This window comes from Dunckerocampus dactyliophorus, chromosome 2, assembly GCF_027744805.1.
Source record: "Dunckerocampus dactyliophorus isolate RoL2022-P2 chromosome 2, RoL_Ddac_1.1, whole genome shotgun sequence".
Taxonomy (NCBI): domain Eukaryota; kingdom Metazoa; phylum Chordata; class Actinopteri; order Syngnathiformes; family Syngnathidae; genus Dunckerocampus; species Dunckerocampus dactyliophorus.
The window spans coordinates 35,810,100-35,827,160 of NC_072820.1; the positions used below are offsets into that span (position 1 = coordinate 35,810,100).

A 17,061-nucleotide genomic window follows, 5' to 3' on the forward strand; every position below is an offset into this window, starting at 1 on the left:
GATTTGGTTTTATTTCTCCTAAAGCTTTGAACTTGTGCTGAACATTTTATTATTTTTGGTGCATAAGCAGTAAAAAAAAACCTCAGGATGATTCTTTCCTGTGTGCGGCCACGCCAATACTGAACAACAGCGCCACTGCCAGGACACCTACAGCCACTGCAAGAGCTGTGATGACACCTAAGTGTGAGACACATATCCAGTTTAGGCCATCAAAACACCAGGCGATATTTAAAGCGGCGGGGAGAAAACATATTGCAGATGCTTTTCTCTCACCTGTGCTCGACCGCCTTATGTTGGAGCCGCACTCCTTCTCCCAGTTGTCTGCCACCACGTCTCTCATCAGCGTGGTGAGCTTTGACAGCGGGCAGGCAGGCAGACCGTTGCATCCTGGAATGGGGTTTGGATAGGGATCATGCCTGGAGTCAACACATCTCCACAGTGTAGGATTTGTACAGCCATAACAACACATTCGGAATACAGTGACACTGGCCCGCCTCACATTTAATAGAATAGAATAGAATGAATCTGTTCCAGTGTCAAACTATGTCTATCACAAGCCATATCTTAGCTGTCATACACATGTTATTGTTTTTAAGTTCTACTAATAACAGTCACTTGCATAAATTACATAATGAATAACACATATTGATTCCTAGAACCAATCTGCCCGCCTATCAAACGGCCCAAAAGTGGTACAATACAACTTTAAACCAACATTTTCCCCCTAAAATATGCCAAAGGTTTGGAATTCAGCTCAGCGAGCATCTAAAGGACTCCCTCCACAAGTATGTTTTGCTTTTTCTTTGGCTTTTTTGTGTTTTTCTTGTATAGTTGGGACGACTATACTCGTGGTTCGAACACGGCACCCTCACTCTTTCACAATTTTTCAAAAAAAATTATCAATAAATGATCAATGTGCAAAAAATGCATATTTAAGCAAATGTAAGTGTTTTATTTAAGTGTTTTATTTATGTATTTATAAATTAAACAATTGGAAATTAAACGACTTACGCTGAATGAGATGTGTTTTCTGTGGAAAAAACGACCTGTTTTTGGAGAACAGAAAATAATTCAATTTTGAATTAAAAATTGGGGCCATAAATGCTGAATCTCTAATGTGCAGGGATGTACTGTACTTTTTTTTCCTAAAGGAAACAAGCAGGAAGTCAACTAGCGGCTGATTGTGTTTGACTTTGGAGGTTCCACCGCATTTAAGTCGCTTGAGTTTAACACAATTACACAAATTGCATTGGGGTCCATTAGTGCCTCATGGGGTGTAGTGTAATTAAACATGCAACAGAGACAAGAGCGTGATGCCAGCCTGGATGGAAGTCATCACCCGTCAGATTCCTGGCAGAAGTCAAAGAGTTGACAGGCAGCGTACGGAGGAAGGAGGGCGTCGTACACGTTCAACGCAGCCTGCAGGGTGACGAGCGTCCAGTCGTGCTGGAGTGAGTGGGACACACAGGTCACAGCGGGACGAGATGAGCGGGACACTCATACACGTATTGGAGAACTGTTCTGATCATTTCAGTTTACTGTGGAATATAAAATAAATTTAAGCGCACTTTTTTGCTCTAAGACTGTGGTGAAATTCTGCAACATGGCATTCAGGGGGACCCCTGGTGAATGAAAAGTGTCAACAATGCAAGTGAATTTTTAACACACATAAACACAATCCAGCCGCATGGTGGCCAAGTGGTTATCACAGTCAGGCCACACAGTCAGGAGACTGGGAAGACCTGGGTTCGAATCTCCAAATCAGAGATGCTTGGGCATTTCTGTGTGGAGTTTGCATGTTCTCCCCGTGCGTGTGTGGGTTTTCTCCGGGTACTCCGGTTTCCTCCCACATTCCAAAAACGTGCATGTTAGGTTAACTGGAGACTCTAAATTGTCCATAGGTATGAATGTGAGTGTGAATGGTTGTTTGTCTATATGTGCCCTGCCATTGGCTGGTCACCAGTCCAGGGTGTACCCCGCCTCTCGCCCAAAGTCAGCTGGGATAGTTTCCAGCATACCCCCGTGACCCTAATGACGATAAGCGGCATAGAAAATGTTTGGATGGATAAACACAGTCCCAATGCTGAGTTGTCTATTTTTATATATGTAGCGAAAAGCTCAAAAGTGAGTTTTCAGCAAACTACATTGACTCATACCTCATTTTGAAGGGTTTCATGAGAGCTTTCAAGATCTCCAAGTATTATTTTTGTATTATTTTTGCAATAAAAAATAAGGGCAAAATCTAATCATCATTCTGACATTATTTTGTATATGAAAACCAGGTCGTCAGGTAAACAGTTCATTTGCAACAAAGCACATTGACTTGAAGCTCATACTTGTATTAGAGGGCTTCCCAAAGTAATACTTATTTTTTGCATAAAACACGTCATTCAAGGTCAAAGTCAATTTGCAAGCAACCACATTGATTCCATCCATCCATCCATTTTCTATACCGCTTGTCCTCATTAGGGTCGCGGGGGCATGCTGGAGCCTATCCCAGCTGACTTCGGGCGACAGGCGGGGTACACCCTGGACTGGTCGCCAGCCAATCACAGGACACATATAGACAAACAACCATTCACACTCACATTCATACCTATGGACAATTTAGAGTCTCCAATTGTGTTGGCCAACGTGCTAACCACTAGACCACCGTGCGGCCCACCACAGTGACTCATACCTCATATTGATGGACTTAACAAGGACTTTAAAGATATGTATATTTTGCCAATCATTTCATTGTCATCATTTGGTGATGAATTAATTAAAAAAACATATTTCTGCATGCAATGCACATAAAACGGTTTTGTATGTTAAAAGAAAACTCAATTTGCCGCAAAGTACATGACTCACACCTCATTTTAACGGACTTAACGAGGGCTGTAAAAAAATGGAAGGGTTTTGTCCGTATGTCCTTTTTGCATAAAACACGTCAACAAAGTCAAAAGTCAATATGCAACAAACTGCAATGATTCATACATGCTATTAAAGAGCTTAATGAGGCCTTTCCAGATGTGTAATGATTGTGTCAATATGTCCTTGTATGATGACGCAAAAGAGAGCTCTTTTCTCTTTTAAGTGCAGTTGAAATGAATTCTCTCCACTGTGCATTCCTCACCTCCAGAGAGCCTGGCTTTCTCTCCTCGCTTGCGTCTCAGGATGCTCTGCGTGACCTCTAACGCTGCCATGTTCTTCAGGGCGTCCACAACTCCTTTGGTGGCCCAGCGTGGGATGGTCAACTTGTGGCTCGTCGACACACGAGCACATTAACATATACACGGTTCTGCTAGTAATCACATTACACGACACGATTTGCAGCAAAAAACGGCTAGCTCTTGTGTGGGTTGGAGGGTTATAAATGTCTGAACGTCTTCCTTTCTCCAGCATCCCAGCTATTTTTAGACCTTGTGTGTTAATAACAGATGCTCATTTTGCAGAGCATGAATGAGAGCGTTCAACCTGGCCTGGATAACACCCATTTTATCTCGATTTCATTAGCAGTTCAAAATGTTAGCCTCTTCACCACAACTTGCATGCAAACTGTTATCAGGGTCACATTGAAAAGAAAAGAAAAAAAGTTGGTGTTTAAAAAAGAGAAAGCCTTTTTTTGGTCAGAAAAAAACATTTATATTTCAAGAATATTGTTATATTTTGTTCAGTTTTTTCAAATATAAAAAAGCGTGTCTCATGATGTCATATTTATATAATTTATATTGTTATATTATATTGTTATATTTTTTCTACAACTTTATTCATGGTCGGTTACAACATTTCCTTGAGAACTTCTAACTTCTTCTGGCGAGAGTCCGACTTATTATTTTTGTAAATTTATCATTTTTGACCTAACTTTACGACTTTTCCATGAAAAAATAAGACTTTGTTTTCATATTAAAACTTTATTTTTGGACTCTTAAACACATATATTTTTAGTACTTTTAGTACAAATATTTTATGTATTTTTTGTAAGATTATCACTTTCTCTATAAAAAAAAAACAGTATTTTCATCTTGTCACTTAAGACTTTTATTCATGTACTTTTACTTTTTACTTTTCTCAGAAAATATCCCATAATATTACAATATTCTTGTACTATTCACATTTTTTTTCTTGTAAAACTAAAATGTTCTCATAGGATTACGACAAAGTTGAAAAAAAATCGATTCTCAGACTATTAAGACTTTTACTCATAATGTTACAACTTTTTTTCCAAAAAGCAGTACAATTTATTTTTGCAAAATTAGTCGGCAAAATTATGAAGTTCATTTTCATCGACTGGTGTGATCAATTATTGAATGTATTATCATTCCAAGCCTAGTCCACACGTGACTTTCTGAACAAGAAATCTTGTCACGTTTTGATCTTGTGACACCCCTATAAAAGAGGGATTATTGTTCTCATGCAACTTGAAGAAATATTTTCAAAATGTTTATATTCCGACTCTATTCACGTAAGATTCTGACTTTCTAAAAAAAAAAAACTTTTCTTGGAAATTAAACATACACCACTTTATGTTGTGATTCCATCCATCCATTTTCTATGCCGCTTCTCCTCTTTAGGGTCGCGGGGCCATGCTGGAGCCTATCCCAGCTGACTTCGGGCGACAGGCGGGGTACACCCTGGACTGGTCGCCAGCCAATGGCAGGGCACATATAGACAAACAACCATTCACACTCACATTCATATCTATGGACAATTTAGAGTCTCCAATTAACCTAACATGCATGTTTTTGGAATGTGGGAGGAAACCGGAGTACCCGGAGAAAACCCACACACACACGGGGAGAACATGCAAACTCCACACGGAAATGCAGGGGAGAATCGAACCCAGGTCTTCCCGACCTCCAGACTGTTTGGCCAACATGCTAACCACTAGACCACCATGCGACCTGTTGTGACTCCAACTTTAAAAAAAATATATATATAAATAAACATATTTTAATATTTCAACTTTATTCCCATCAGACTTTTTCTCAAAAATATATGACTTTATTTGTAAATGAAGACTTTTCTTCAAGTACACATTTATGGTTTTATTTTCATAGATTACAACTTTTTCTTGAGAAAAATACTTTTTTTCTCTTAATGTTAGAACTTTGCAATGTTATTCACGTAAGATTACAATTTTCTCCCGAAAAGATCTGACCTTTTTCTTGTAAATTAAAGCCTTTCTTTAAGCACACGTGTAGAAGTTTATTTTCGTAGGAATACAACATTTTCTTGAAAAAAATGCCACTTTTTGTATCTTAGTATTACAACTTTAGTCACATAAGAAGATGACTTTCACTTGAAAAAATATGATTTTTTCTTCTTGTAAATGAAGACTTTTCTTCAAGTACGCCTTCACCACTTTATTTTCGTAGGGGTTACAAGTTTCTCTTGAAAAATACCCCTTCTTTTCTTTTAATAATAAGACTTTTTTAAATGTAAGATTACAATGTTTTATTGAAAAATTCTGGCTTTTTTCTGGTATTTACCATCTTTTTTGACTAAATAAGAGCTTATATTCATGTACAATTACGATGGTAAAAATAATTGCCATAATATTACAACTGTAAGATCCTGACTTTTTCTTGTAAAACTACTATAGTGTCTTTTCTTGAAAGAAATTAAACTTTCTCATTAGATTACAACTTTGTCTAAAATCAAATACTTTTTTTTCATGTATTCTCATAATATTAACACAATTTTCTTGCAATATTACAAGCATTTTTGGGGGGGAAATGTACTGTACTTCCATGCGTTGCCTGACAGTTAAGCATGTCGCAGCCGTGCCGTATTTTTTTGCCACGCGGTTTGTTGCAAGGGTAATGAGTGTGTTTGGAAAGTGCTGCAAGAAAAGAGGGTAAGTGACACTAAACCATGAAATGTTGCATTTTGAGTGGTATTGTTGCTCTATGTAACGTGCACATATTGTGCTTCCAGCAGAGAGTGAAGGCAGGATAGGCAGCACATGGGACTGCGTTTAATTAAAAGCTTTTCATTGTGATTTTACAGCTAATACAATCGGGGCCTTAATTAGCATGTGCGAGAAATTGCACTCTGCAGCAGTGGAGTCACTGTGCCTGATGATGTTCCATGTTTGGAACGGAGCGCACACATCCTCTCATTTTGGCACTGTTTGTTACCTTTCCATTTCTATGAAAATATGCACACATACTGTCCTGTGCAGAGGGTGTGGGAAATGAATGTGTGTTCACTTCCCCATCAGGAGGAGCGAGCAGAGGAGAAGGTTAGCGATTATATAATTGAGAGCCTATAAAAGCAGGGTTAAAAAAGAAAGTTTCCACTAGCTGACAGGCTCATGACTCATAATAAATGATGTGGCAAATTAAACACAAATTGAGCTAAAAAAGTTCAAGTCCTGAGGAGAACTTCTGGTCAATTCTATTAGAAGGGTTCCTACCTGATGGCCTCGGAGGAAGCTTTGGTATGACTCACTCTCAAAGGTCGCGTTCATCAGAGCCCAAAATCTTGGACAGTCTTTGCCCGGAGACCTCAGCAGCTTCAACAATGAACATTTATATTAATATTAAAATACACATTGCATCTCCTTATTTAGTGGCCATGGGCAACAGCACAGAGTAACAACGCTTATTTTAGTAGGAGGCCTTCATGCGTTTTCATAGTATTGAACAAATCACTAAAATAAATAATACAATAAAATACGTACATGTAATGTAATGCATAACAATACCTAAAATGCATATAAAATATCAAAAATTTAAAAAGGTAGGGTTACACTTACTTCATCATCTGTTTCACCTTAACAAGCAAGTTTATAGAAATAGAATTGAAAGATTACATTTCAGATGCATTCACTGAAATTGATGGAGATCGGAATTTGTGTCGTAGTGTGTGTCAGCGTGTTTTGGACAGATATGAAGACTGTTGCAAGGATGAAGTTGGACATTTTGAGCACTCAGAGATTAAATATTCAATGTAAAATGTCTAATATGTAAATATAATGTATGTCGATAAATGTCTAATAAGTGTAAAATGTCTAAGTGTTAACTGTAACCCTACTTTTGGCCCCACCCCGTATAATAAAAATAATATGTAAATATGTACATGTAAATATGCAAATACAAATAGATGGCGTGGACATTGACAGAGCGAATGAAAATAAATTTCTAGGCGTGATAATAGACGACAAAATGTGTTGGAAATCCCCCGTTAAAAACATACAATATAAAGTGGCAAGAAACACTTCTATTCTGAATAAGACAAAATGTGTCCTGGACCCAAAATCACTGCATACTCTGTTGTCCTCTGGTTTTACCATATCTTAACATAACTTATTGCGTGCAGATAGACTTCACTCACTAGCTGTACTACAAACAAGATCAGTTATGACACTATGGTTGTCTCTATAAATCATTACCGCATCTCCTACACTTGTTGCAGGCGCCTGTTAGGTTTAAGGTATTTATTAGTCCATATTCATCTGCATCAAAAATATTCAGGTATCTTATATTTAGATATTTTATGCACAACTAAATAATAAAAAAATGTGTACATTAAAATATTACTGTTATTAGTACAAATGTACTTTATTATAATGTGGCCTGTCAGCCTTGGAGATGCCACACCTGCTGTGCAGTGGGTGTGTGCTGTGGTAAAGACACAACAGTAACATCACGAGGTATTTATTTGAGGTGAGACATTAATTTATTTGGGGTACGGTGTCTATTAGAACGGAGGCCACCATTTGAGAAAAGACAAGTATTCATTGACAGCACCTGGGGACGGTGTGCACTGGAACGGGCCGCCATGGTAACTGGAGCATGATGGGAGTCTGGCGTTTAGCAAGGAAGAAGATTCCGGCGAGGCACTCATCAAACTGGGGTCATCATCTGTGCTGCGCACGTATAACTGTCACCCATAAAAGGGGGGAGAGTGATGGTAAAATGCATATGTTGCTACTAAAGTGCTCCTATTGTCTGCTTCCAAATAGGACACCCAGTTTGTCTTTTTATAGAAAATGCAAATACGCTGAGAAAAGCCAGCAGGGCCGCATTTGCATTAATGCACATTATTCACTTCATTGTTTTTTATTCCACAAAGATGGCAAATAAATGCACAGCAAAGCAACATGAACATCCCAAAGCGAGTGTGACAAGAGGAGGGGAGACGCGTGCTGCTGTGATCTCCTCTGACATCAGCCTTTGCTCGTCTATATCGCTCTGTCACACTTTGTCACTTTTTTAGGCACATTCGGATAACATTTGATGTTTCCGCCATGCTGAGAAGGCTTCTTTTTGTCGAGAAATAAAGAAAAAGAAAGGTACGACAAGTTGACTGCGAGGAGAGGAATGAGAGCTGACAGGTGCTAAGGAGAGTTGTTATTTTTGGTGGTAATTATGTGTTATTTAGGGCAGCGGCAGGATGGAACAACAGGATGGACTAAAAGCAGAGTGACAATGAGGGAGAGGAGAAGAAATCATATCCTAATGAGTTAGCGTGCAGCCTCGCGGGCACACTGAAGCAACATGCATGCTGCCAAGTGCGCTCCACATTGAGCCCGCGGGCGCCATTTCCTCCTATGTTGGGGCTCATTACAAGGCCGAGGCAGCAAGTCATGTTCATTAACTCACTGTGTGCAACACAGAGGCCTTCAGCCTGCTCTCCTCACGCTGTTGTACCAACACATACCCAAGCAAAGCTACGGTCATGGCCAAAAACCATGCCAATGTTATTGGTCATGGCTGCATAAATTTGATTGGATTCTATACAGGCATGAAAAAAAAAAACATCTGCATCTTTGGCATGCCAATATTTTTGCCCGTGCTTGTATGTACACTCATTCGGCGCAAACCACATACAGCTTTTAGGGTCACATGAAATGTTTTGTTTTTCACTTGGCATTTAACGGTCAATGCTAAACTATTACTGTAGCGCATTCCCCACTGTTGTAGTTCTTGTAATTGTTGTAACAATTGTAGTCGTCATAATTGTCGTAGTTGTTGTAATTGTAGCAGTTGTAATCGTGGCAGCTGTTGTAATTGTTGGAGTGTTGTTGTTGTAATTGATGTAGTTGTCGTTGTTGTAGTTGTCGCAATTGTTGCAGTGGTCGTCGCTGTTGCAATTGCTGTAGTTGACGTAATTGTTGCAGTTGTAGTAGTTGTAAATGTTGTAGTAAGTGTGGTAGTTGTAAATGTGGTAATTGTTTTAGTTGTTGTAGTTGCTGCACCGGTTGTAGTTGTTCTTGCAGTTGTTGTAGTGTTGTCATTGTAATTGTAGTACAGGTAGTTAGTTGTTTTAGTAGCCATTGTTGTAGTTGTAATTGTTGTAGTGTTGCTGTTGTAATTGTGGTAGTCGTTTTAGTTGTTAGAATTGTTGTAGTAGTCGTAATTGTTGTTAGTAAAGGCCCTGTCACACCTTGACGATTTAGCCAGCTTACGCCAATGTATGAAAAAATTGGCCAATACGCTGGCGTACGTCCAATAAGTTATGGGAACGTACTATGACATACGTCATAGTACGTTCAAGTCGTCCAAAAATTTTGTGCATGCACAAAACATTTCGACGTATGTCAACGTATGATTAATTAGCCGGGCAGTACGTCCAACGCCTCACCGCCTTAACTCGTTTGCTCGCTCATTCATTCATTCCTCGGAGACAGAGCGGAGTCAGCGGCTTCACGGATTCTCCTCTGCCCAGCTGAGTGGAGGAATGAAACCTCATCGCGATTGGTTCGTTCGGCTGAGGTCCCACCCTCGAGACCACATACTTCACTGTGATTGGTTCGTTCAGCTCCACACACAACAAGTGTCATTCATATCAAAGTTGCGGGCCACACGAATATTAATTTTTCATATTAAGAAGCCGCAAACTATCGTCCCGGGGGCTGCGAGTCTGAGACCCCTGGTGTAGGCTGCATATGCTACCACTCACGAATTTGTGACTCGCTAAGTGCATTAATAAAGTTGAATCAATACAAGTTGGTTCCATTCCCAGTGTCACAGTGCCCTCTACTGGTCAAGCTGCAAACTTACCTGCAAATACAAACACGACAGCCTCTCCTCCTCTCCATCTTCACTCGCCAAGAAGACAGTTCTGTCTCAAGGTATGTTGACGTATTTTGACTTGTACGTAACTTACAAATAACGTGTGTGAACGGGCGTCAACAATCGCATAACTTATTGCCCGCGGATGCGGGACGTATTAATCATACGTTGACATACGTCAAAATGTTTTGTGCATGCACAAAATTTCTGGACGACTTGGACGTACTATGACGTATGCCCGGCATGCTTCAGCGTGCTCTTAAATTATACCAAACTTACCCAAGCCATAACTTATTGGACCTACGCCAGTGTATTGGCCAATTTTTTCATACGTTGGTGTAAGCTGGCTAAATCGTCAAGGTGTGATAGGAGTTGGGCGTTAAATTGTGAACACCGGGAACACGCTACGCATTCGTTGATATAAGTTGTCTATAAGTTATAGAAACGTTCTATATAAGTTACTAATACATCATGTTTACGTCGACCTTGTTATAAATACGCTATGTATACGCCCAAAATTGAACTATTGGTATTATTTTCATTATTATTAATACTGTTACTAATATTAAAAATATTTTATTGTGGGTAATATAATATTGTTATTAATATTATTTTTCTGATTGTAGCTGATTGGCGATACAGGCAGTGGTAACACCAATTTAAGTTAGCTAGTATGGTTCTTTGTGCCCCAAAAATTATTCATAGTCAAAATAAATTGGCTTATTTAAAAATTATGGCAAAATATGGACATTATGGGGCAAAATACTGCATTTGTTTTTAAAGCAAAATAGCATGATGTACAGCAAAATGTATGATCTTAACCTCAAAAATGACCATGCCTGGCTTGTTTTTGCCACTTTCTACGAATTATTGTTATTATGATGGTGCAAAAGGACAAGCAGCATAGAAAATGAATGAATGAATGAACGAATGATGGTGCAAAGATGCTTATATGCTGTGAACAAAAATATGTTTTTTATGCCCAGCTGAGGAGAACATTTCTAGTTCATGTGGCTCACACTTGCATAGGACAGTTTCAATTCAATATACCGGTACACACGTCATCAAAGACACTCCAATGTGACGCATACATGCAGTAATACAGTGCTATACATATACTTGTAGTACAGTAGTTAGTTAGTACCTGAGTGAGCTGTCCAAAGCCCTGAGCCCACACTTGCTCCCCCTGAGGATCCCTGGGATACGACTCAATAAGTGATCGATCGCCATGGCGCCCCACCTGAAACATCATCATGTAAGAGGGTCACGTCACGACCGAGACAGCATGCTGCTGTTTCCGGCCATCTCCACATGCCTGCTGTGGGGGTCGAGGTGTCAGGGGGGTCAAATACACCCTGAGACTGGAGTCAGAAATAGAACGCTGCCATTTTGGACAGTTACTCAGGGAGGAGTCACTCTAACAGACACAGCGCTTATGCTCTGGTCATAAGGAAGATTTTTTTTTTTTTTTTTTTGTAGGAGCAGTCACAACATATTTAAAAAAGTCTGTGACTCACGAATGTTTGCACCACAAATATTTGACATCATTTTGAATTTCCCTCCTCATTACGCTGTGCAGACCAAAGTAAAGATATTAATAAATAATAAAATAGAAAATACAACAGAAAATAAAATAGAAAATAAATTAAAATATACAGAAAACTACCTAAATTAAACTACACCCAACACATACATACTAACAAAACTACACAAATGCTTCTACAGATGCACTATCGAAAGTGTCCTTACCGCCTCCATCACTGTTTGGTACGGTAACTGTACAACACGTGATAGGAAGGCACTCCAGCGGGTGATCAAGACCTCACAGAACATTGTTGGGGCAGCCCTCCCCTCACTGCAAGACATTTATAAATCTAGAGTCCTACGCAGAACACACAACCTCATCAAGGACAGCACACATCCACAACACTCATTATTCACACTCCTACCGTCAGGCAGACGCTACAGGAGTTTGAAGTCCAGGACCACAAGGCTGGCTAACAGCTTTTACCCACAGGCCATCAGGCTCCTCAACGAAGCACTCGCACACGCCGCACGCAACACACGCACACACTCATAGCACTTTATTTATTTATTTATTTATTTATTTATTTATTTGTATTATTTACTTGAATTAATGTCTCTTCTGTTGTTGTTGCTTAATTTATTGGTATATATGTTTATGTGTTTATGTTTCTTATGTTCTTATTCTTTCTTGTGTTTTCTTTCTTTTCTTGGGAGAATGAACAGAATAAGATTTTCATTGCATGGTATAACTGCTGTTTTACTATGCACATGACAATAAAACTCTCTTGAATCTCTCTTGAATCTCTCTTGAAATCTAAACTATACACAATAAGTTAATAATTATAATCCATCATAACGGCAAAAAAAAGTACAGGAAAAAAAGTTCCACGACTGTCGAAAATTAGGCGACCGGATGATGTACATGCGTTCTTTTTTTGTTTGTTTCTTTTCGCATACCGCCATACTGTATGGGAATGTGCACAAGCGCAGTGACAACCCAGTAGTCACAATTTTCCATCATAGAAAAAACAGACAAAGAAATGGATATGATGCCGCTTTCAAGTTAAAGATGAGAGATGAGATGAGTGTCAGAGAAGGAACTGTGCAACTTTTGCACACATCTGTAAGTGGATCCTTACAGTGTGGAGCAGAGAAACACTATCTTCAACGGGTTTCGAAAGGCTGGACAAGGAGAGCACACCCAAAAGAGAGAGACAGGTGACGTGCGGGATGAAGGAATTATGACGCTGTTCAATTCTGACTTGGACGAGGAAGACTTTGGTGGTTTTAGTTCCCAAGAGGACGGTGATAAATGACTTTTCTGGTAGGCTACTGTTACCGATGTTACATGCACTGTTCTGCACTGTTTCACTAGCCGTGTTTCACCACCTTTTGGCGCGCACGGTTTGGAAAAACACTTATTTTATTAAAAGTTTAAAAAATATTTGTGTGTAACGTATTTCTGTGCATTAAATATCCCATTTTATGACGTCCGGTGTGGCTTATATACAGTATATGTTTTTTGCTCTAAATTTAGTAGGTGCGGCTTATACACCAGAACTGACGGTAAATTAAATATTATTTCAATTAAACTAAAACTAAATTAAGCAAACACTAACTCAACCAAACAAAAGTATACCACAGAATAAAAAAATAACAAAAAAAATAACAAATAAAATAAACAAATACATGAATGTAAAATTAAACTAAAATTGAAAAAAACTAACTCAACTTCCATCAACCATCCATCTTTTTCTGCTTATCCGAGGTCCAGACTTCCCTCTCCCCAGCTACAGTACTTCGTTCAGCTCGTCCCGGCAGGTCCCAAGGCGTTCCCAGGCCAGTTGAGAGACATAGCCTCTCCAACGTGTCCTGGGTCTTCCCTGAGGCCTCCTACCGGTTGGACGTGCCCTGAACACCTTCCCTGGGAGGCGTCCTGACCAGATGCCCAAGCCCAAGCCATCTGGCTCCTCTCAATGGGGAAGAGCAGCGGTTCTACTCTGAGTTCTCCCGGATGACAGTGCTTCCCACCTTATCTCCAAGGGAGAGCCCAGCCAGCCTACCGAGGAAACTAATTTCGGCCGCTTGTACCCGCAATCTTGTCCTTTCGGTCACTACCCAAAGCTCATGACCATAGGTGAGGGTAGGAACGTAGATCGACCGGTAAATTGAGAGCTGAACAGACCGATGGAGAGTCCACATCACTGCAGACGCCGCACCAATCCACCTGTCGATCTCGCCTTCCATCCTTCCCTCACTCGTGAACAAGAACGCAAGGTACCTAAACTCCTCCACTTGGGGCAGGATCTCATCCCATCAAAATATAACAGAATTGAAATGACATGAAAAACTAGCTGTGATTAAATCACCTTAAATGACATAAAATTAATTCAACGAAATATAAATACTGTAAAAATAAAATAAATGTATGTAGTTAAAATTAGCACTATACTGTACAAATAACAAAATGTAAAATATAATGCAAAAAAATCAAATATAGCCATTAATAAGGGTAATGTTATCACTAAAAAAAAAATAAAGAAATAGTACAAAAGTGAAGTAAATGGATTTCATGACATAGCAACATGAGAGCCACTGTGCTTATCAGAAGATGAAAAATGTCACATTCCACAAATATGGCAAACATGCTGCTCTAAAACACAATGTTAAGAAAATGACTTTCATGCAGTGTCAAATATGTCAGTTTCCTACTTAATAAGCGCATGAGTTTCCCTATAAAATGCTGCTAAATTGTCCTGAGAAAGATGACGTGTGCAAACCAGGCAGTATAACATAGGATGTGACAGATAAGTTGCCCTAAAAAGATAAGCACAGCACCAAATAAGCTTAACTAACATTACTGTACTGATTTTTTTCTTTCTTTTCACAATTTGCTGAGGCGCTTTTGAAAAGAGCGGCGTGCAAAGAGGTTTACGCACAAAGCCGTGGTGTCTGCCACAGATATGCTGCTGGAGTTTAGGCTCGGCAGTAATCCTTTGTCACATACACTGTGCAAATATAATAACAAGTACAGTGTAATCAGGACCAGCGCAGCAGTAATGTCGTGATATTAAAATTGAATTGTCGGGAATCATGATACTAGATAAGACGCGAGCCTTCTAAAACACTCATTCTCACACTGCGGTCCGAGTACCCCTGGCGGCACGCGGGCTCCATATAATGGTACAAAGGAACGCCAGAAATGTTTGTTTTTTAAATAAAGAATAAAATTATATTGGCAATATATACATGAAATATGCCTGAAATAGTCATACAAATGCAAGATTCACTGAAATTGAATTCAAGTAAAATGTTCCTTCAATGAAATATTAATATTTGACTCAGTTACCAGAAAACAACAGTACAATCCTTGCAAACAGGTGGTACTTGGTGTAAAAAAACCCCAAACAAACACTGTTTTAAAGTATATACAAAAAAATGACTTACACATTTTGAAATGTGACACATTTGCACCAAAAAGTGGAAAATGGAAATTGGATGTAAAACCTCAAACAGAAGCCTCCTCATTATAATGTAGAACAAGTAAAATATCAAATTAAAAAAAAAATTATATATATATATATAATAAAATGACAATTGGAAAAAACAAATTTCAAAAATAAAGGTTCAGCTGGGATAGGCTCTAGCACACCCCTGCGACCTTTGTGAGGACAAGCAGCATAGAAAATGGATGGATGGATAAAGGTATTATTTTAAATAAAACTAAATAAAACTAAATAATTCAAATAATAAATACATCCATCCATCCATTTTCTTTGGGCGAGAGGCGGGTCTACACCCTGGACTGGTTGCCAGCCAAACGCAGGGAACATATAGACAAACAAACATTATATTGGGATAATAAAGACAAATAAATGAAAATAAAACAATATAAAATTCAATACATAAAATGTAATCAAATTCTTGCTAAATAGAGCTATATTGATATATAAATATAACATAAATGTAATAGCCTAATATGGAATGAATGCCTTAAACTGAATTTACAATAACAAAAACTATGTCAACTTAAGAAAACTACAGTAACATGAGCATACATAAAGTAAATGAATGAAATGTATATATACCAAAATAAATTGCATATATAAAAAATGACTTACAGCTACGACAAACCTCAGAAGTCGACCGTCATTCGTACGGATGCAAAAGAGAAGGACTAAACAAAGAAGCATCTGGAAGTTCCTCATCTCCTTGACGTGTTTATCTCCTCCGCCCCTGCTGATACAAAAGAGTATTTGAATTGTAAAAGGGAGTAAAAGACACCAAAAACTTACGTTCCTTCGTGCGCCTTTTCTCATGAGTTACATAACCTATTAAATATGCATGCCGGGGGCCGTCATTTTAAAAATATGGCCACGTTCCGTCCAGATTTTTTAACATCTGCCATTAAATATTCATCCGGGATGCATGAATGCAGCATGTGCGAGTCAGGACACTCACCTCACATATTTGCTTATTTGAATCATTGTAGGAGGCACTGCAGCACAACCCAGATCTTCATTGGCATTAAGTACATGTTCCAGGAAAGGAGACAGAGCTTTTATAGTCCTCCTACTTGACCTCTTCAATCTACTTCATCTCCAGCCACACTCCAAATCACTGTCTGGGCTAATTTCCCATCCGGCGCTGACATGACAGCTCTCCCTGGCAGACATTTTTAAGTCAGCTTGGGATCTTAAGGAGACCATCAGTGGATGATGCCACTTCTTTCTTCTTAGGGACACTTTATGGGGAGGACGATGCCACCTGGCTACATGGATTATACATACACACACACACACACACACACATACACGCACTTTTATAGAGCGTCCCAAGGCCATAAACACTCATTATAATGTGCTTTGTCATCTGCTGTGGCTTTGGCCTGGAAATTACACAGCCTGGAGTGTTTTCCCTGACTTGGCACACATGTAAGTATGTGTTAGTATCAAAGCAGCTTTCTGGAATACAACGGGATTATTGAGTGTGAAGACGCTGAGCTGACATCTTATTTGATAAGATAGCATCTATTATATTCTGTGGCCTACTGAATACAACATGGCTCTTCTCTCTTTTTGGCGAGAGATACTCAGCTTGTCCTACTGTCAGCGATAGAATAGAATAGAATAGAATAGAACAGAACAGAATACAGTCCTGTCATCCAGTCATTGTTGGCGGGAAAAATAGTGGAAGGCTGTTTATCGGCAGCTCTTCAGTTATTACAGAAATCAAAGCAAACAATCAAGATGCATTTCTCATTTAATATAATATCAGCAACTACGGACGCTCCGATCACGGTTTTATGCTGCCGAATTCCGATACCGATCATCCATGAGTGAAATCAGCCGATACCGATCACATAGATTAAGTGTAACTTTTTAAATGCACTATTGGCTATATGATATGAAAAGGGGAACCATACAGTCACCTTCATTTTGACAAAAACATGTTTGACTTACTTCTTCAAGAGAACATATCACTGGTGAAACTTACGGAGGATCAGACACCTTCTTTCAGGAGACTT

General features: G+C 39.1%; 1 protein-coding gene across 1 annotated transcript; it reads right to left on the bottom strand.

Annotated features, from left to right (window-relative positions):
* Positions 1–10: 10 nt before the first annotated feature.
* Positions 11–17,061, bottom strand: LOC129195150 (testicular acid phosphatase homolog). The gene is given in 14 exon segments (XM_054800959.1): positions 11–177; positions 274–541; positions 1,012–1,030; positions 1,340–1,446; positions 1,540–1,622; positions 3,119–3,256; positions 6,337–6,502; positions 6,746–6,753; positions 7,735–7,833; positions 7,836–7,872; positions 11,068–11,247; positions 15,656–15,773; positions 15,996–16,305; positions 17,031–17,061. Coding segments are annotated over 13 exon segments (1,344 nt in total). The 5' UTR covers positions 16,022–16,305; positions 17,031–17,061; the 3' UTR covers positions 11–82.